Raw genomic sequence first — 21,814 nt, 5'->3', positions numbered from 1 at the left:
AGGCAAGACGTGGGGTAAAAGGCAACGACAATAAAACAAATAGACTAATTGAATGTATAAATAATACCGGCTTGTGGGGCCCCTTGGTGGCTCCTAAGTGATTACTTACACCACTTATAGCTAGAAACTGACTTGCTTCTATGGCATCGCTCCAAAGAATGCTTTTTGGCACCTTTATTTTTAAGAGTGCAGCTGTAGCAGAGACTGCTGAAGTGAAAGGGTTTTAGCTGCAGGAGGGAAAGCACAAAGTGAGGGGGCTTGGATGAGAAAGGGACAGAAAGTAGTTGATGGTTTAGGGCTTCTTTTTATTTCTCGCTCATCCAGGGGTTTGGAGAGAGAGCAGAGGGAGTGGTGGGTGAGGATTGGGGGGTTAAATGAAGAGAGCCATTGTCTTGGAACTTGTGTGGAGGTCTATGATGAAGCTTGAGTTGAGTGTGCGTAAAGTTTGGGATAGTAATTAAGGCCAGATGGTTTGCAGCTCAGCACTGTATACCCACAAGGATCAATGTATACATATGAGTGTGTATGGTGTGTATGTGTGTTATGTGTATGTGTGTTATGTGTGCATGTAGGTTCATGCGTTTGCGTGGAACTGAAGAGACAGCTTTGACTAAAAATCCAGTATAACCTCATCTAGCTTGAACTGTAGTGGCATAAGACAAATGTACCGCTGGATACACGATGATCTCATCCTTCATATGGATCGCATAGAATAACTGTACTGTTTGTAAGAGCCTGGCCAGGATACACACACAGGCTGCAGTGATGCATGCATGCCTGCTATTCATGCGATTGGACGAGAGAGTCAGATTTTATTTCCTCCGCAGTGAGCCGGACTCTATAAGCCATCTGGTTATTGTACACTTCAGGACTGAGCGTAGTTTAGTTTTAAGAGCCACAACCTTCACACTGAGCAGTAGTTCAGCCAAAAATCTAATTTACTGATTAGCCAAGACATGTTTGGTGTCTGAAGTTTGTATCTTTAGTTTTGCGCTGGAGCTGTGAAAGTAATGTCCTTGCTGACACACCAGCACAGACCGGCATGTATTCAGCATGTATGCTGGTCTGAGCTAGTCCATTCTGGACTGGTGCTGATTACTGGTCACCCAGTGTGATCATGCTGGTTGACCAGCGTACCAGCATCCAAAAGCCATGAAGCTACTGAAGTAAATAGTAACCCAAATCTTTTCCATAGATACTTCCATGAAATCTCTCTCAACCAGTTCAAACTGCATCCAGCACTTTGTTAAGGTTGCTCAGGCTTGTCCAAGTAGTTTAGCGTGCAGCATGACTTTTTGTGAACTATAAAGCTGAAAAGCTTCAGTGTGTAGTTGACTGCAGCGGGCAGCCATTTTTGACAGGTCTAGTGCTGAATTTGGACTCCTCAAAAGCATGTAAATTCCATAGACTTTGCAATGTTGTTTTTATTTATCACTGCTGTTGGAACAAAACCTTGTATCTCCAAAATGGTAACTTTACAGGAGAAGGAAAAAATAGACATTACTTTTAATGTAAGTCAGTGGAACCAGACTTTTTTACAAGTAACTTTGTGCTGTTTCTTTTGGACCATTCATTATAAAATTTGCACACAATGTAAAGAGCAACAGGCATTTTCAAATTATGTAAAAAAATATAAAAAACAACAAAAAACGGAGATACTAGGTTTTGGTTTTGTTCCGACAGAAGTGTTATAAATAACCATTATCTTGAATATTCCACCCAAAGATGTGTTTACAAATAAAAACAACAGAAATCTGCCATATACATCTGTGCGTGCTTGTGAAAGGTGCAGGTGAGTCAGAATTCGGCACAGCACATGTCATACTGTGTCCTAAAAACATTAACAAGTTTGTGCAACAAGATCGATAACATTTGGGTGCTTATTGACTTGTTAGAATGTTAGACACAGAACTCCAGCACTAAATTAAAGAAGCAAAATGTGGATACCAAACATGTCTTAGCTGATTGACCACATGGGTAAGTGGAAAATTGGGTACATTTGCTTTTTTTTGCCAAGGCATTTCTTTGAATAATCTTCATTTGGTTTGTTTATGTGGTTTCGGACACTGTGAGCCTGTTTACACCTCACATCAGGGGTGTGAAACTCAACCATTTTTTTACTTAACATTTTGCCATGACCCTAAATGGCCATTGTGTATTCAAAATATGCCAAAATCACAATGGCAAAAAATATGCACAGAATACTTGAACGATTCAAAATGAATTTGTTTCATATAAAACAATAGACTACATTAGCTGCAGATAACTGTTAAACCTCTGTAAATGTCCCCAGTGTACAGCAGGTTTTTTAAAACTGCCCATTCACTTGAACTGGGCACCTGGCATCTTTTTTTTGTGGTGCTGTCCCATAGATTGTTAAGTAGGGAGGGGGTGGGGGCACACATTATGTTGCAGTGCAGCTGTAGTACAGGGAACAGGGAGTACAGGGAACTGTAGTGCAGCTGATGGTGAAATGGGGTAATATTGACAGAATATCAAAATAATTTGGTAGGATTGTGCCATGGGCCTGACTTGGCCCGCGGGCTTTGTGCTTGACACTTGGGCCTTACATTAACATGTGTTTTGTGTCTAGATCTTATCTGGATAAACTGTGGCCAGATTCCTTTTACACTTTCCTCTAAAATGCATCCCCAGTATGACCAGATGAGATCTGATTGTCTTTTTCCCATGTGAAAATTTATTTTCTTTTTCTCAAGTCAGCGAGCCTGTATCAATGGCTGAAAGTGCAAGAAGAAACTTCAAACTTCAGTGTTGTGTATCCTCCATATTTTGTTTCATTGTTCATCTTCTCACCTGCTAGTCAACGCATTTCCACTCACATAATTGTACACAAATAATGAAAATGCATTCCATTTGCATTTCTGTTAAATATGGTCAAAATGCATCTCTGACCACATCTGACTGTGGTTTGAATACCCTGCTAGAAAAATCAGCATAGATCAGCATGCCTGGTCACCAGCAAAACCAGCATATATTGTGTTTTGGGTGTTGGTATGCTGGTCAACAAGCATGATCATGCTGGGTAACCAGCTCACTCAGCGCTAGACCAGCTGTGCTGTTTTTTTTTTTCTGCTAATAATACATCCCAGGGTGGTTTACTTCTGGCTTTTCATGCAGTCAAGTGAAACCTAAATATTATCCAACCACTGAATATGCATGTTAATGCAGGGTGTAAACAGGCTCTGTTGCATAGCGGCAATTTTGAAGCCTGAATTTTGTCAATGTTTGTACACAACAGTACATCATACAGTGTTGAAAACTTAACATAGTTTGAGGCATGTATGTGATGATTTAAACATGCAGGCAGCACTATGCGGCGGCACGGTGGCGCAGTGGGTAGTGCTGTCGCCTCACAGCAAGAAGGGCCTGGGTTTGATTCCCGGCCGGGTGACCAGGGTCGTTTCTGTGTGGAGTTTGCATGTTCTCCCTGTGTCTGTGTGGGTTTCCTCTGGGTACTCCCACAGTCCAAAGACATGCAGTCAGGCCAATTGGATGTGCTAAATTGCCCCTAGGTGTGTGTGTGTGTGTGTGTGTGTGTGTGTGTGTGTGTGTGTGTGTGAGAATGTGTATGTCTGCCCTGCAATGGACTGGTGACCTGTCCAGGGTGTATCCTGCCTTCTGCCCAATGACAGCTGGAATAGGCTCCAGCACCCCACCGCGACCCAGAAGGATAAGTGGTTTAGATGATGGATGGATGGTAGCACTATGCTAACCTAGTGGCTGTAAGCTTCCATTATTTGTTAGCTACATTATCCTTGCAGCTCTAGTGCAAAACTACAGAAACAAACTTCTGACACCAATCATATCCTACGTTTTAAGTAAGGGAGCAAATTGTGTAAATTACTAATCCTTGAAACTAATACTTGAAACACAGAAAAAAATTGGTATTATATGTTTAGCTTATGATTTGATGGTTAGATATCGACAATAATGCATAAAGTTTGAAGACTGCATGCAGGAACACAAATACAAAGGGCTACTCTGATTGACCCCTCTGAATGGCCCACACATCATCAAAGTATACACAATATTAAACACAGGACATGTCCAGAAAATCCCCTCTAAAGCCAAATTAAATAAAACAGTGACCAGATGTTTGATTTACGGAGGGTTGTGTACACACACAAGTCTGTGTGTGTTGAACCTGGCTTAAAGATGGCTTTTGAGTGAGTTACTGCTGTCATAATCACTGCAGTAAGCATAAACACCTCCCTCCCTCCCTCCCTCTCTCTCTCTCTCTCTCTCTCTCTCTCTCTCTCTCGTAGCCTCTTTCTGCAGGCCCCCCAGTGGTCACTCTGCCTGCGGAATGGATGGAAATTGAATTTTTAATGAACCTTTTAGCACAGCAGTTCTGGCTCTCTCCAATGGTCCATCCCAGGCTGCATCTGTAGAAATCTGTGCAGAATCAGCAGGTTACATGCGAACAAGATTTAGTAGGTATAAGTAGCTCTTTTTTGGATGTTTTAATGCTGTGGTAACATTAAATGACACAGAATCATTTTTAAATATTTAAACATGAGAACCTTGGGTGCAGCCACATTTGTTTATATTGTCATGAGTAACTGCATTCTGGATATGATGATAAAACTGCTATACTGGGATAGTTAAGGAAAGATGGTTAAGATGGATATTGTGTTGCTTCACCACTGGCTACGCTGTCACTGGAGCTTGCAAGTGTGCATGCAAAAAGGTCATAAGAAGGGGCAGATAGGAAGCATGAGCCCTCAGTAAAAAGGGACTGTTGTTGTTGTTTGTTAGTTTGAGACATGAAAATGAATTTACTGTGTGTTTATGTGCCAAGTGGTGGGTTTAGTTAGCCTAGTTAAGCGTCTACTGTAGAGTGGAATGTTATGACTGACGTTCTCGGCTATTTGTTTTTTTTGGCTTTTCTGCCATGTTAAAAATAAAAGGGCACTTTTGAGAAGTTATGGCCTCTTCTGACTCCTCTTCTGCACAACAATGCAATATCTTGAATTAATAACACCTCCTAAGGCAGAAATAACGTACTCACTGCAACGCTAAGTGGCTCTGGTGGCCTTTTACATTAGACAAACTTTGGCTAGCATACTGTAGCTGTGTAGCTGAGGCATATCATAGTGCAGGGGTCGCTAACATGCAGCTTCTATGAGGGAGACTTTAGAGGCATTAAACGCTTTAGATGTTTGGTTCCAATCACCACCACTGTGAACTATTCTGTCTCAGTAAGTTTCACATCAGACCACTCTAAATGGGTATGTTTATATCATAACAAATTAATTAACTAATGGGGAAATCCCCTTTAAGGGACCTCCCATACTGCAGTTCACAGGGAAGGCCAAATTAAGAAGCTAAAGCACACACTCTATGTCTTCTCTGTGGACCGTGATGACACTCAGCACATGCTGGAGGCCAAACCTTGTAGCAATTAGTCATCAGAAGATAGCGGCCGTTAGTGAATGAGTGACTGATGCTATTGTGTCAGCTGTACAGATCTGTGCTGTCTGAGAGGCAGTGTATTTCTCACAGCGTCTAAACATTCCTTACTTGAGTGGAGAAGTAAAGAGAGGAGTAAACAAAAACTACTATAACCCCCCCTCCCTCTCTCTCTCTCTCTCTCTCTCTCTGTCGCTCTCTCAGCTGCTTTGTTGTTTCCATGCCATTGGAAATGTATTTAGTGCTTAGTTAGTATGTGCTCAGGGTGGAGTGGCTCTGTGTACAGGTTTTGTATGAATGTAAATGCTAACATGACCAGCAGTAAATAACAAAGCAACTATCAAAGAGTCCTTAAAGACCAACAAAACAGATTGCAATTTGCACCAATTTTTCAAAATCTGTGCCTAAATGTTTAAATGGTAAAGAACCTGAATGTGTGAAATTCTCCATTCTACACACTAAAAAAGATGGTTCTTCAGGGGTTCTTTAGTAAAGAAAATGATTCTATATAGAACCATGAGCACTCAAAGAACCCTCTGCATGATTAAAGGGTTCTTCGCATCGTGACAGTGTTCTTCAAATTGATGGAAAATGTGCTGTAGATGGTTCTACACTGAACCTTTTTGAAAATGGTTCTATATAGTACCAAAAAGGATTCTTCTGTTGTTACAATGTCAAGAGCCCTATTTGCTGTTTTCAAAAATGTTCTATATAGAACCATTTACAGCACATTTTCTATCAATCTGAAGAACCTGTTAATCATGCAAAGCATTCTTGGTTCTGTATAGAACTGTTTTCTTTACTAAAGAACGCCTGAAGAGCCATCTTTTTTAAGAGCATAGAAAAACTTAGAGTCAGAATTGTTTACAATGGTGGTGATAGGAACCAGATGTCTGAAGAGTATAAAGCTCCCTCACAGAAAGTACATGAAAGGGTTATGAATATGTTGTCTGGTACATGAGACATGATAGTTTTGAGAAGGTTTCAGACCTATTCTTAAACCCATTCATGGTGGAAAGGTATATGCAGGGTTTTGTGAGGCAAAATATTTTCAGATTTATGTCTATTTTATCATTATCAACCTTAAATATTAAAACTCAGAAGATTTACTTGTCAGTTTGCACAGTAGATACAGTGTCTACATTTGCAGACATAATGAGCCCTGGTTCTTATCACCACCATTGTAAAGAAAGAGTCTGTAAGTTTCTCTACAATGAATACTTTCACATCGAAATAATGTCAGAATAATGTTATTTATACCGATTTACAATGAAGGAATCATGCATACATTTTGATAAATCAGTTGAACTGTCCTTTAATTTATACATTTTTTCCCTCAGACCAAATGTCATCAACCAGCAAAGACATGTTTAGTTTCAAAAGTTTTGCTATGGCGCTACAAAGCTAATGTGGCTAACGAGTAATGGAAGCTTATAGCCTGCAGTTACCACATTTGACACTGTATGACATGTTCATCTCAGAATCTATCAAACAAAAGCGGAGACAACATTCAGACTTCATAGCTGTTTCTTAAGATGTTAGCCATGCTATGGACTTTAGGTAGTTTTTATAGATAATAGCGTGTCATGTGGTGTCAGAAACCAAATAAGCAAGTCTTATTACTACCTAACTTAATGCAAATTGTGACGTAGGTGTGCGGTTTACATGATAGGTCGGTCTTCCATTACTTGTTAGCCACATTAACCTATTAGCCTCATTGCAAAACTCAAAAACAAATGTCATACACTAAAATATTTTGGCTGATTGACTTCATTTGGAACAATTACAGATTTTAGGCAGGACTATCACTTTAAAAGATGTTCTCCTAGGCTGCTAACATTAGTCCAGGTGGCTCATGGAGAGCAGTAACTTGCAGGTTTTTGGCAAAGAACAAAAATTGACTCCTTTAGTTTATGACATGTAACTGGCTGCTGAGGGCAGCTGATATGACCTTTATGAGGTGAGGTAGATCTCTTAAAACCATGGACAAAAAGTTTTAAAACCTTTTCATTAAAAGTGTATTATTAATGCCACCTATTGAAGTACCCACCAGTCTTCCATCTCCCTCTTTCTCTCTGTCTGGAAGGTTACTAATAACAGAAGTTAGTAAAGATCAGGGTAAATTTATTGCTGCCCATTCTGACTTGTTAAAGACAGAGATCTAATTTTACAGCCAGTGTCAGATGTTAATGGCTGAGGTTTATTGTGTAAATGTTAAGGTCAGGCCACTGACCATTGGCCTCCTGGGAGAGCACACAGTTGGCAAAGACATGAAACCTTTTCTCTAAACTCATCACTTCTCTGGAATCACTGCGGTTAGTGTATTTTGGCATCAAGTGGTCCACAGCCAGGTCCAGAAGAGCTGTCCATGCCTCCGGGCCCATTGATTGGACCTGATTGAAAGCACGTGTGCGCCTGGCCTCTGTTTAACCTGTCTCTCCATACCTTAGCTGGTAAGGCATCCATGTGCCTATGAAATCCATATTTAACACTGTTATTCTCTCATTTCTCTTCACTTTTACTGAAAGGAGGTCATTTTCCCAGGTCAGCATTTTCAGAAAGTGCCCAACACGTCTTCTGCTAAACAGCTTATGTACTTCCATCATGGTCCAGTTTTCATCGACTGCACTCAATAAATGACAAAAAGTAGACAGCATTGAAAGTAATAGAAAGAAAGAGCAGAGGTCAGGGCTAGCGGAAGCAGCTACAGTGTGGGAGTGGAGGGCCACTAGGCTAACAAGGTTTTCATTAAAAGCCATCACTCATCACTTTCACGAGAGAGATCAGCTGTGTGTAAGGCCTGGTGTGAGACAGAGGGGGAGGTTTTCCTGAGCTGGGGATATTGAGGTGCTGTTGTTGGTGTGCAGAGATCAAAGCTCACTAGCTAAAATTAATGCCCCTCAAGTACACTGCCCCTCAAAATTTGACTCGCTAAAGTAAAAGTTGACTAGATCAAGTACACTGCCCCTCAAAAGTTGACTTGGTAGAGTAAAAGTTGAGTACACTGCCCCTCAAAAGTTGACTAGCTAAAGTACACTATCCCTAAAAAGTTGACTAGCTAAAGTAAAATTTGACTGGCTAGAGTATACTGCCCCTCAAAAGTTGAGTATCTAAAGTACAATGTCCCTCAAAAGTTGACTAGCAAAAGTAAATTTGACTACTTAAAGTACACTGCCCCTCAAAAGTTGACTAGCTAAAGTACAATGTTCCTAAAAAGCTGAATGGCTAGAGTAAAAGTTAACTGGCTAGAGTATACTGCCCCTCAAAAGTTGAGTAGCTAAAGTACAATGTCCCTAAAACGTTGACTAGCTAAAGTAGAAGTTGACTAGTTAGAGTACACTGCCCCTCAAAATTTGACTAGCAAAAGTAAAAGTTGACTACTTAAAGTACACTGCCTCTCAAAAGTTGACTAAAGTATACTACCCCTCAAAAGTTGACTTGCTAAAGTACTGTCCCTTAAAAGTTGACTTGCCAAAGTAGAAGTTGATGAGCTAAAGTACACTGCCGCTCTAAAGTTGATTAGCTAAAGTACACTGTCCCCAAAAGTTGACTAGTTAAAGTACACTGCCCCTTAAAGGTTGACAAGCTAAAATACACTTCCCCTCAAAGCTGGCTGAGTTGGCCATTTTTCAGCAATCTTCCACTGTGTAGTCAGTTACAGTCTGAGTTAATGTTAGTTCAGGATGTTACTGAGGGAACAAACATCAGATAGACATGGACGAAACTGACGGTCTTTTGGGGTAATGATAGCCTTTAGCCTACGTTTAGCATTAGCATAGCAGTCTGCTAGCAGGGCTAGTGTGCCCTGCACTTCCGTTAGTCAGTTGCATCAGACAGTGGCATGCTCTTTGGCCTGGCCTCGCATCAAGCTGAGAATCTGCAGTTCAACAGCTGCTACTGACAACGTGAAAGACTGCAATATTTACTGAATTCCAGCAGAGTCAGACACTCAGACATGTAAGTGTGAGTGTACGGGACACACATATGAGACAAATAACTTATGGTGAAACTACACTTAGCACTGTTTTTGCCAAGCCAGAGAAGCTGCTGCGTGCTATACATATATATATATATATATATATATATATATATATATATATATATATATATATATATATATATATATATATTATGGCAAGCCAAACAGGAAATATTTAATGAACATTGATATATATGGAATGAACATTGATATATATACAATGAACATTGATATATATACAATGAACTTTAATATATATATAATGAACTTTGATATATATACAATGAACATTGATATATATTGAATGAACTTTGATATATATGGAATGAACTTTGATATATATGGAATGAACTTTGATATATATACAATGAACTTTGATATATATGGAATGAACATTGATATATATGGAATGAACATTGATATATATACAATGAACTTTGATATATATGGAATGAACATTGATATATATGGAATGAACTTTGATATATATACAATGAACTTTGATATATATGGAATGAACATTGATATATATGGAATGAACTTTGATATATATGGAATGAACATTGATATATATTGAATGAACATTGATATATATGGAATGAACTTTGATATATATACAATGAACTTTGATATATATGGAATGAACATTGATATATATGGAATGAACATTGAAATATATACAATGAACTTTGATATATATTGAATGAAAATGTAAATATATTGAACATTGATGTACATGGATCGAACATTGAGATGAAAAAATGAATAATATAATTCATAAAATGTTTTGTTTGGACAGAGAGGGACTTTTGGGGTTGTGTGTGTTGTAGCCTTGCACCCCCCCACACCCCCAAACAGACTGTTTACATTGTTATTTAATGTTGCTATGTTGTTGTTCTTCAGTTACAGTGTGTGTATGTGTTTGTTTACTCTGTTATTTTGTGTCCAGCTCAGAGTTATGGAGAGTGTGTTTGTGTTTGGTGACCTTCAGAAGAAAGAGCAGGGCTAGGAGTGACCTACCTCAATTTTCAGTTGCTTTTCAAGTGGCACTGTTTTCCCTTGCTCTCAATAAAACAGCATTTTTCAAACAGAAGTTATGGCCTCATCTGACTGTTCTTCTGCACCATGTCAAATTATGTATATATTGAAACTCCACCCATCTGTGTCTTCACATCATATATCCGCCACTCTCAGGTCACTCTGTCCACAGGATCAATGTGTATAGATACTGGTCACTTTATCAGAATTCCCTTCCTTTAAGCTCCACCTGGAGTTTGTTAATGCCCATTTATTGATGTACAGTTTTTCTTGGCCATCCTCAACCCTTCAACAGCGACTTTCATTCAATATATATCAATGTTCATTCAATATATATCAATGTTCATTCCATATATATCAATGTTCATTGTATATATATCAAAGTTAATTGTATATATATCAATGTTCATTGTATATATATCAATGTTCATTCCATATATATCAAAGTTCATTCCATATATATCAAAGTTCATTGTATATATATCAAAGTTCATTGTATATATATCAAATTTCATTCCATATATATCAAAGTTCATTCCATATATATCAATGTTCATTAAATATTTCCTGTTTGGCTTGCCATAATATATATATATATATATATATATATATGTATATATATATATATATATATATTCAACCTGTGGAGAATATATTATGAAAGTGTAAACCTCATTTTCATAAAGGATGCCAATAATTCTCGAGTTGACTGTATATTCTGAATATTGTGATCTATAGGCATCTATTGGTTTCAGAAGGAATAAAGTGGTAATGTACATTAAATAAGACTGATAAGTACAGTTTCTTTCACTTGTCCCGGAGTTCCTTGTTAAAGTATCAATACGTTAAAATGAAAGAAAGGAAGGGTGGAGGAATGCCTGGACAGTAAGAATGAAAGCAAATAAAAAATCAAAGATAGAACCTAAAATTGAATTAAACTAAACTTGAAACTATAAACGCTCCATCTACTTCTTTCTAATGACCGCTGATGGCCTGCAGCCAGGCACAGTGAGACAGCAGATGATTAAATAAAGGCAGTTGTACTTGAGACTTGTGGATTTGCTCTAGATTCGCTAACAGGAAGCCGCTGACTGGGCAGTTGAAACGGTGGACAAATCAGCACAGTAATTGGGCGGCAGTTGAAGGCCGCTGCTGCAAATCAAATTCCTCACTTTAAGCATCTCCCCCAGAGACCCCTGATAGAAAACAGCAAACGTGAGCTCCTGCTGCACCCGCAACACTCTGATGCCTGTAAAGAATTAACGTTTTTCATAAGGTGTGCAAAACCAGGAAAATATGTTAATGAAATCACGTCTCTTTTTTTAAATATAAAATTACCTTCAATGTATGGAAGCTATTTGGTGAGATAGATAAGAGTGCTTATCTTAAACCATTTGCAGATGTTCTACGCTTCATGTGAGAGAGAGGAATTCAGGCCTGCATATTAAAGTGATCCACAAATCCAAATTCAGGAAAAAAGCACAGAACACCATTAAACAATGATATTGAGAAATGCAGTAGGCTTTTAATTTGATTTTGGTTCCATAGCTCATTGTTTGTTCATCCCAGTGCAGGTGGATTAGATTAAGGTAAAGGTCATTTAAGCTGAGTTAACTCCAAATTGCCAACAATCAAAAATACACTGGAGAAAAAACTGAACCATGCTTCTTTTTTCTGCATCTGGAGCTGGTGTAACTGGGGTAAAGGGAGTTCAGAGCTCAGGCAGCTGCCAGTGATCATCTCTGGCCTGGCCAAAAAATATGGCTCCCCCAGGAACTGCCCAGGCCAGAAAAGACACGTTTTTAAGAAACGTGATTTCCTCTTCTTGTTTGCCACGTCTCTGACGGTCGTCTGCTGTCACCTGAACCCTCTTTAAGTGTGATTAGTGGAGAAGAGGTGAAGGAGGAAAACACAGGCTGTGCTTCACAGCTCCAACATTCATCGTTTGGCTCCAAACCCCAGCACTTAGCCTTAACCTCCATTACTTAGCTCCAAACTTCCTTTACCTGGTCCTGACTTCCACCACTCATCTTTACCTTTTATTATTTTGCTCTAACCTCCACCACTCATCTTTACCTTTTATTTTTCAGCTCCAAGCTCCACCACTTTAACATCTGATTTAGCTCCAAGCTCCACCACTTCTTTTTAACTTCTATGATTTAGCTCCAGCCTCCACCACTTAGTGCCAAAACTCCACCACTTAAGTCTAACTTGTGCAGTTTAGCTTTAACCTCCACCATTTATCTCTAACTTCCACTATTTAGCTTTTAACTACATCACTTTCCTCTAACTTCTAGTTCCAACCTCCACCATTTATCTCTAACTTCTATAATTTAACTCTAACCAGGGATGGCCTTTGCACTAGGCTAACATGTGTAGCTGCCTAGGGCCCCTGAGCCAAAAGTCCCATGAGAATGCAAATTAGAAATATGTGTTGATGTTAAATAACTTATCGCTGCTGTCAGAAGAAAACCTTGTATCTCATTTTTGCCATTTTTCAGTTTTTGACCTAATTTGAAAATTCCTGTTGCCCATTACATTGTGTGTAAATGTAATCAAGAATGGACCAAAAGAAATGGTCCAAAATGACTCGGAAGATGTCTGGTTCCATTGACTTACATTAAAAGTAAAGTAGGTAGTTTTTTTTTTTCCTTTTCCTGTAAAGGTACCATTTTGGAGAAACAAGGTTTTATTCCAACAACCGTGATATTCTGAAATATACATTTAGGAAATTGCTGTTATTTCTGCTTGTAGGGATTCTTTTCCATTATGTCAACACAGCTCCCCAAATATGTTAAATAATGTTAGAATGTTCTTACAACATTCTTAAAGTATTAATATAGATATATCAACACACAGCCTTATCTAACCTATAAATGTGCATCTGGGGACCCCACATTCCTGTATTTTGCCTAGAGCACTGAAATCACTAAATATGCCCCTGTTCTATCCTCCATTACTTAGCTCCAACCTCACCACTTCACTCCAACCTTCAGCACCTGTCTCTAACTTCTTCACTTTGGCTTTGCACTGTTATTTAGCTTCAACCTCCACCACTTATCTTTAACTTCTGTTAAGCTCTGACCTCTTTTCATTAGCTTCAACCTCATTAGTAAGCTCCAACTTCCTTCAATTAGTTGCAGCCAACATAATAGCACTGCCACCAACAGCTACAATCTCCTTTATTTCCCCCCTAAACCGTATCACTTAAGTCCAAGCTATATTTTTAGCTCTAACCTCCATCACTCCATCTCCAGCCACCTTTATTGAACACCAGCTTACTAACACCATGACTTACCTATACTTTCATTGTTTAGCCTTAAGCCCTTTAACGGCCAGCAGGCCCAAAGTTTTATTATACCATATTATATATGTATAGTGTAGGGTGCTTGCCCAGGTGGGGCATTGAACCCCAGTCTACAGCATAGAAGGCAGAGGTGTTGGCTTTTAGAAGTCAAATAAGTAGATGCAACAGGGATGCCCATCCTGATCCTGGACATCTACCATTCTGCAGAGTTTAGCTCCAAGCCTAATCTAACATACTTATTAGAGCCAAGTGTGTTGGATATGAACCCTCCACAGTGGTAGATCTCCAGAACCAGTGAAAAGTTTGTGAAGAAACACCTGAAAAAGTTTTGGTGACGAGATGCCCTCATGGATATGTTCTGTTTTGTCTGGTAGTTCTTGCTGTGACTCCTCAAAGAACCATACCTCAAATTGAGACTCTTTGCTCATGACAGTAACTTGTGAATGCAAAGCAAATGTTACAGTGTAAACTATGAGTTCCTCTCACAGAAGTAAGAATTGCTTGCCTTTGTTGGTCAAGCAAACACACAAGGGTCATTAGCAGCACCTGTCTCTCTCCCTAGGTGCTTCCATCTACAGTCTGCCACTTGAATGCAGGGTTCTCCTCAGTCAGTCAGAGTCAACAGTCCACCTCCCTTGGTCTTCACTGCTGATAACACCTTAGTGTTGAAGACAAAGTGTAGATTACAGGTCTCTCTCTGGACACCTGTTGTGAATCGGCCATAAAACTGACTTGATTATCCAGTAGTGTGGGCCAGGCACACATAGGCAAGAACATATACTGTAAAGCCAAAAGTATGTGGTCAACCCCTCCTAATTATTGAATTCAGATGTTTTAGCCACATCCATTGCTAACAGGTGTCTAAAGTCAAGCACATAGCCTTGAAACCTCCATGGTCAAACACTGGCAGTAGAATGGGTCATAATGAAGAGCTCAGTAACTTTAAACATGGCATTTTCATAGGATGTCACCTTTGCCATAAGTCAGTTCTTGAAAATTCTGGCCTGCTAGGTCTGCCCTGTGAGTAATATTCTTTTAGTAACTTCGGTGGGGGAGGGATAATGGTATATAGGTTTGATGGTCAGGTGTCCACATACTTTCAGCCATATAATGTAGCATCTAAGCAGGCAAGTTATTGTTAACTGCCATGAAGTGCTAAATAGTCTAACTTGGAAACCTCACATGATGCTACGCTCTGTCTATGCAAGGAATCCCATTCACCACAACCTGCTTAAGGTCATTCTCTGAAAAACTGCCTTTGTGGAAAAGGTTTATAAAGGGTCTCATGTGGCTTTGGATGAAGGAGTGGAACCCCACAGTGAAATGTGTTACCACCTCAGTAATGGACAAGGGAGATTTATGGATGTGCCTAGTGTCGAAGGGGAAAATAACAAATTACTACTTTTATCATAGCACAGTACAGTAACTGTGTACATTTTGCTTTGTAACAGTACTTTTTGGGTAGAATTAAATTATAATGGTTTCACTTTTAGAGAGAGGGGCGAAGGGAGGGAGGGAGACAGTGAAAACAGTAAGAGAAAAAGAAAAGAGAAAAGAAAGAAAAAAGAAAGGAAAGCAAGAAGAAGGAGGAGAGGGAGGGAGAGAAAGAGAGAAAGAGAGAGAGAGAGAAGAAAGAAGACAGAAAAAGGAGAATAAGAAAGAAGAGAGAGATAGGAGAGTGAAAAGAAAAAAAGACAATGAGAAAGAAAAGGAAGAAGGAGGAGAGAGAAAGACAAGAAAGAGAGTAAAAGAGAAAAGATAGAAATGGGAGAAAGAGAGATAGAAAAGAAAGACTTTGAAAGAGAGAGAGCCAAAGAGAGAGAGAGAGAGAGAGAGACAGAAAGATAGAGAGAGTTGCCCTGTCCCGGCTGGTCTGGTGTGGGCCTGTGTGTTTTGGCCTGTGCTGTAAAGGGAGGGTCTATGCAGATTTGCCCGCTCTGTCAGCCGGCCCCCATCAGGGGGCTCTAGCACACATCCACTCACTCACACACTCATACACACACGCTGCCTGAGCGTGCAAGAGAGAAAGACATCACGCTGCTGCTCCACTGTATGTACCTGCTCCTTCCTTCTCTACTCCTCTCCTCTATCGATCACTCACTCTATCAGTGCATTCTGTGCATCTTCTCCTCTGCATTTTCAGGTTAAACTCAAATTTGTACCCAAGACTACTTTAGCAATTTAACTGTTTCATTGTAGTCATTAGCAAACAGAGAGGCTTGAATGTGTAAACAGCACTTTGGCTCAGTGCAGGTTGTTTTATGTGTGCTATATACTTACTAATTTACTTACTCTTTCTCCCCCTTTCTTTATTTTTTCTGTTTCTCTTTCTCCCTTTCTCTGTCTCTGTCCTCTCTCTCTCTTTCTCCCTCCCTCTCTCTCTCTCTCTCTCACATACACACACACACACACACACACACACATTTCCTTCCATTTCTCTCCTTCTGTTCTCTATATTTCTTTCTCACTCTTTTTGTTTCTCTCCCCCTCATTCTCTATCTCCTTCTCTCTCTCTCTTTTCCTTCCACTTCTCTCCTTCTGTTTTCTATATTTCTTTCTTTTTGTTTTCCTCCCCTCCTCTCTTTCTCTCTCTCTGTCTCTCTCTTTCTCTCTCTCTCCTTCTCTCTCTCTCTCTCTCTCTGTCTTTCTCTCTCTTCTCTCTCTCTCTCTTTCTTTCTCTCTCTCTCTCAGTGCACCTCTCTTTCTCTCTACCCCCCCTCACACATTCCCTCACTCTCCTCTCTTAAACTGCTATCAGAAGTTGTCAGATGTTGACAGGATGGTGCCGGTGCAGCAGACGTTTCGAATGGAGCTCTTCTCCTCCAGAAACTGAGGGAATCCACAGGAATTAACAAGAAAAACAACAACAACAACAACAATAAAACTCCACACTTTCTCTCATCCCTCTCTTCTCCGGGTCTATGCTTTTGGCCTGCTTTGGCCCGGCCAGCTGAAAGATGAAGCACGCACGCTGTTTGGTGGCTCTGTTGCCTCTTCTGTTGGGACTCATTCTGACTTTCGTGGACGCCAAAGGAACTTTTTACGGAAACCCCTACAGATATAATCTGTACAAGGCTGGAGCAAACCCACACTACAACCCTGGAAGGCCCATGAGTCGCCACAAGTGAGTAACCAGGCTTTCTGTTTGTATGTGTATGTGTGTGTGTGTGTGTGTGTGTGTGTGTGTGTGTGCATGTGTATGTGTGTGGTCCTGTATTTACCTCTTTGTGGGGTCTGCGTGTTCCTGGGATGATAAAAACATTAAGATTTTGACATACATCTGGGCGCTCCCACAAGGAAAATGCATTTTTCCCCCCAAAAACAGCAGTTTTATTTGGTATAAGAGGCCAAAGCTGATCTTCTGAAGGAAGTTAATTCTTCCCATTCTGCAGAACATCTACATAATTCATTTGTTGAGATGTAAACAAAGTCATTCAGAGTGGTTTAATGTGAAATGTTTCATTGTAGAGAAACTTACTGATGTCTTTACAGTGGTGGTGATAGAAAGCAGGGGTCAATATACACAAATATGCACATATTATTTCCTATCCAAAACCACCAGTGAAGCTCCACATGTCTTCTGAGTGTTTATATGTAATGTCGATGATGGTAAAATAGTGGTAAATCCAAACAAAACAAGCTTTCTTTGGCAAGTATTTTGGCTTTCATAACCATTTCAAATAATAACTTTCTGTGAGGGAGCTTTTGGAGGTATTAAACTCTCTGGTCATCTGGTTCCTATCACCACCACTGTGAACAATTATGACCCTTTAAGTTTCTCAAGAAAGGAGCATTTAATGTCACACCACCCAGATATACTTTGTTTACATCTTAACAATTTTACTGTGCAGAAATTTTGAATAAATGGGTGGAATTCCCCTTTAAGGTTAGGTAGAGCATTACAGCCATACAAATGGACAAATGAACACCCCAGAAAACAGAAACATGCCTAGATGTGTGCATAACTCTCTCATGTTAGTGGGAATCTATATCATTTATGTTTAACATTTTGCATAAATTTGGTTTTGCATCTAAAGGTTCTTCAGACACTCGAGAAAGCACTCTGGTTTGGTTTAGACAGTCTAACCCGAACACATGCATGTGTTTACACTGCAGACCACACTAGATATTTAAGATAATCCTTAAATGGCTGCAGTCATGCATGAGCATAAGTGACAGAGGGCATATTGCCTGCGAGACACAACTAGCACTCCTTATGACTGGCTAACATGGGGAGTTCAGTATTTACAGTGCTCAAAAGCAGTTTTGGGTCACTTCTATCGACATTTGCTTTTTTATAGTTACTTAGTTTGTTAATGTATTGTGGAAACAGTGCTTTGTCTTGTTCAAAAGTACATAATTTTAGTTAAATTATAACTTATAAATCAACACTTGGAGTCTAACCGAGCAATAAGCAAGCTAGAAATTCTAAATCTGAAGATCCCCAATCCAACCATCCAACACACCTGACTCAAAATGTTATTAAGGTTATGAATAATAGAAAACTAAGAAAACTTACAGAGTTAAATTAATTTGACCAAAAATATCGTCTCTTGGTGATAAAATGTCTGTGAGAAAGATTCCAAAATTCCAAAATCAAGAGTGAAAAATGTACTGAAGTGGTGGAAAGAGACAGAATGTGTTCAAAACCTGCTATGCTCTGACCATCCAAAAGAGAAGCGCCAACAATCCTGGCTGAGCATCGTGCACTCCAGGCCTAGAAGAGTTCAAGCTGCCCTAAACTAAATGCTTAATATTGATCTACATAAAGAAAAGCAGTACTAATGTTTGTCCTGCTAATTTTTCAGGCCTTACTGAAGTCATTTCGAGTTTCATATAGTAAACCTTTTCTGAAGGATATGAATGAATAGATGATACATTTTTCTTAGAAGGTAATCAATAAAGAAGGTATAAGTTGTATCCAGAGTCCGGGTGACTTCTTCTGAGCCCTGTATGAACTGGTAACTTTGCAAACTCTTCTGTGTTGGTCTTTGAGCCAGCTAGCTCTGTTTGTTTTGTATGCTGTCTCATTCTGTCCCCCTTTCTCCCTCTGGTCCTCAGAACGGTTCCCATCATGCAGGAGTAGTCTGGGCAGTTAGCTGATAATGTGTTAACCCATGGTGGGCTTTGTTCATGTGCAGTTCTTTCTCTGGGCCTCCGCAAGTATGAGACGGGTTCAGCGAGTTTATTGTGTCACAGACTGTCACTGAAGAAAGAGCTGCAATGAATTTAGTTTTGATCCAAGTGTGTTCATCAAGTCCACCTACAGTACAGTGCAAAAGACAACTGAGGAATTAGATTTAACAAGCTGTTTATCTGGGCAGTCAGTGTTATTAGCTCATAAAATAGTGTTTTTATGAGATAATATTGTGATAAATACACGTAATTTTGAGACAATAGATACTTTTATGTATGTTGGTGTGTTTGTTTAATCCCCTCCTTGAGGGAGCCAAGTATTTTCTAGTTATAATCCAATATGTGGTTTGGGTAATCAATAATTTATTATGTTAAATTAAGTGTGCTGGCGGTGGAGGCATCTGGAACCAAACTTTGTACTTCTACTTTTTTCAAACTAAGAAATCCTTGTTACTTTTTACTGTATTTATGTTTATTTGCATCTATTCTTATGATGTATAGTGCTTTTACAAGCAAGAACATACACACAATACGCATAGTAATATAAACACAGCTGCTGCCGAAAGTAAGTAAAATAGCAATAAGCAAAGACATTCAGGTTGATGTAATATTGCGGTCATCTACTGTTGACACAGTCCCAATCTCATCTCTTATTTTTACCCCTACCCCTTGTTATCGAGTGTCACCTTGTCCCTTGGAACTGAATCACAAGGGGTAGTGGTTGAAATCTTCTCCTACAAAATGGGACCCTCAAACACAAAAGAACATTGCTTCATTAACAGGCTACTAGCGGTGCTCTGTAGGCGACCCTGCCAGTCTGCAGTGACAGCAGAGGAGGGTAAAGTTCAGCAACCTCACTGCTGGGCTTTAGTTACATTTAGGACATCATATGCCTTCAAAGAGGGGGGATAACAATTATTTATTATTGCCCACCCCTAATTCTTCAGTGATATGAAGCTGAATCAGCTATTCATCAGCTTCTCATTGTAATTTTCCTGTTACGCCTTAAATGGAGCAGCATTTACATTCTGGCACTTCAGGCGTCAGAACTGCTGGACTATTTAAGGTGAAACGGGAAGTTTAGCTAGCTAGCTACCAAGACATTAGCATAGTATTAGCAATTTTTTATGCTTGTTATGAAGAAAAGAAACAACAAATCATTGAAATGACATTAAACTAAGATAATACAATGGTTATTGTAATTTTATACAGAGAAAATTCTCACATTTGTGGGTTTTTTTTCATCTTGCTGGTTTTTCTTTTTTTCTCATAACACTCGTTTGGAGTCTGCCTCTGAAAAACCTCCATTTGGAGGGCAATGCAGCCCCTAACACTTCGTCCTACCCCTCTATATCAACAAAAATCGAGACACCCTACCCTAGACGTGAACACACTAAACGGAGGGCTAAGGGCTAAGGGCAATACATATATCCACCTATTCGGCCTACAACAGTGTGGCCCCGCCCATTCACATTAATGTTATAGGCAGTGTTTCAGCTCAAACTGCTTTTCAAATGGGGCCAGAGACATTATGAAGGAAGAGACAGGTCATTAATTGGAAAATGAAAGGAAAAGCTTGTAACATAGCATCTGTTTACAGAGAAAGTCTGGTAAAGCCAAGAGTGGGAAAACCCCCTCAGTTGTGGAGATCTGTGCAAGTACAGCTGCCAAAACAACTCGAAAAAACATGATTTTGTGCATTAGGAGACTTTTTTTCAGATTTCATTAGTGATTTCCTTTATGTTTTTGAAATGGTAATTTGGCCTTTAGTTTCAGGTTTTCAGGTCTCCCCAGTCATTTGTATGATTAAAAAATAACTGCACGGCAACGTTGCCAAGATGGCTGCCAGGTGGATAGACCTTCCTGTAAGGACTTTGATGAGGTGCAGTGCAGGCCAGCCAATCAGAACAGACCTTATTTACACATATCAGTCTTAAAGGCTCAGTAGCAAAAACAGCTGCTTAATTCAAAGGGATAAAGAAATTATTGCTGTTTTTGGTATGTACACCTACACAAATATTATAAGTGGACTTCAGGGAAAAATAAAGTCCAAAAATATAGAATATGGGCCCTTTAAAATTGTCTCAGTCTTAAAATATCTTCAGATGCTTCACCCACAAGTACACAGAGCACTGATATTTATTGTATGTAAGCTCAAGGCTCAAGAGTGACCTTAATTAGCCTTTCAGAGCAACATACAGAGGTGAGACTGAAAAATTTTCATTGAAAGAACGATTTGTGTTTGGTCACTTTGACATATTTTTGTCAAATTAGGCTGTTCTCAGCCATGCTAAGTGACGAAAGCTACCAGATTTTTTGCGGATAATCAAAAGTCTGGCTTTTGATGCATCCGGATTTAACTTAACATGAGGATAACAGCTAAATCTTAGCAAGACTTTCAACACACAAAAAGCATTTTCTATGGAGAGAAAAAATAAGAGCTAAACAGTAACTCAACAAGTAATTCTAGAAATTATTAGTCTTTATTATTAGTTACATTAAACATTAAAGCTACATTGTAAGTTTTGGAGATTTTGAGACCTCTTTGGTGGAAATGTGTAATTGCATACAACATGTGGAAGAACATTTTGTAACATGGGTTGTGCTTTGGACCCCTTCCCCAAGGGGATGAATGTGGTGATTGCAAGCGCATTGCAAGAGAATTCAAAGAGAAAACTTGGCGAAGGACGTGTCTTCTGAGGATGTGTGTGAATTATGTACTATTGTCATTATATCTTTATTGGTATATTGTTAATATTGGATTTGAGATCTAAACATAGATCTAGATCTTCTTTTTGAGGCTGTGCATGTGACATTAATATGTAAAGATGCCAAATTCACAAATTACAATCTCCACCTTTTAAATTATTTCAGACTTCACAGCAGTGCCCGCTCACCATATTTTAGCATGATTTTTCCTC

General features: G+C 39.3%; 1 protein-coding gene across 1 annotated transcript in view; it reads left to right on the top strand.

The window, feature by feature from the left end:
• The first annotated feature begins 15,761 nt into the window (after positions 1–15,761).
• Positions 15,762–21,814, top strand: part of LOC118822848 (EMILIN-3) — a 33,175-nt gene continuing 27,122 nt past the window's right edge. Inside the window, exons 1-2 of the mRNA XM_036592157.1 lie at positions 15,762–15,807; positions 16,449–16,881. Coding sequence (XP_036448050.1) covers positions 16,715–16,881 — 167 coding nt within the window. The 5' untranslated portion in view covers positions 15,762–15,807; positions 16,449–16,714. The remainder of the gene's footprint in view (positions 15,808–16,448; positions 16,882–21,814) is intronic.

The sequence above is a fragment of the Colossoma macropomum genome, unplaced genomic scaffold, assembly GCF_904425465.1.
Source record: "Colossoma macropomum unplaced genomic scaffold, Colossoma_macropomum, whole genome shotgun sequence".
In the NCBI taxonomy this organism is placed as follows: Eukaryota; Metazoa; Chordata; class Actinopteri; order Characiformes; family Serrasalmidae; genus Colossoma; species Colossoma macropomum.
The sequence above is the reverse complement of the archived record's forward strand: the minus strand, read 5'-3'. Positions and strand labels throughout refer to the sequence as shown.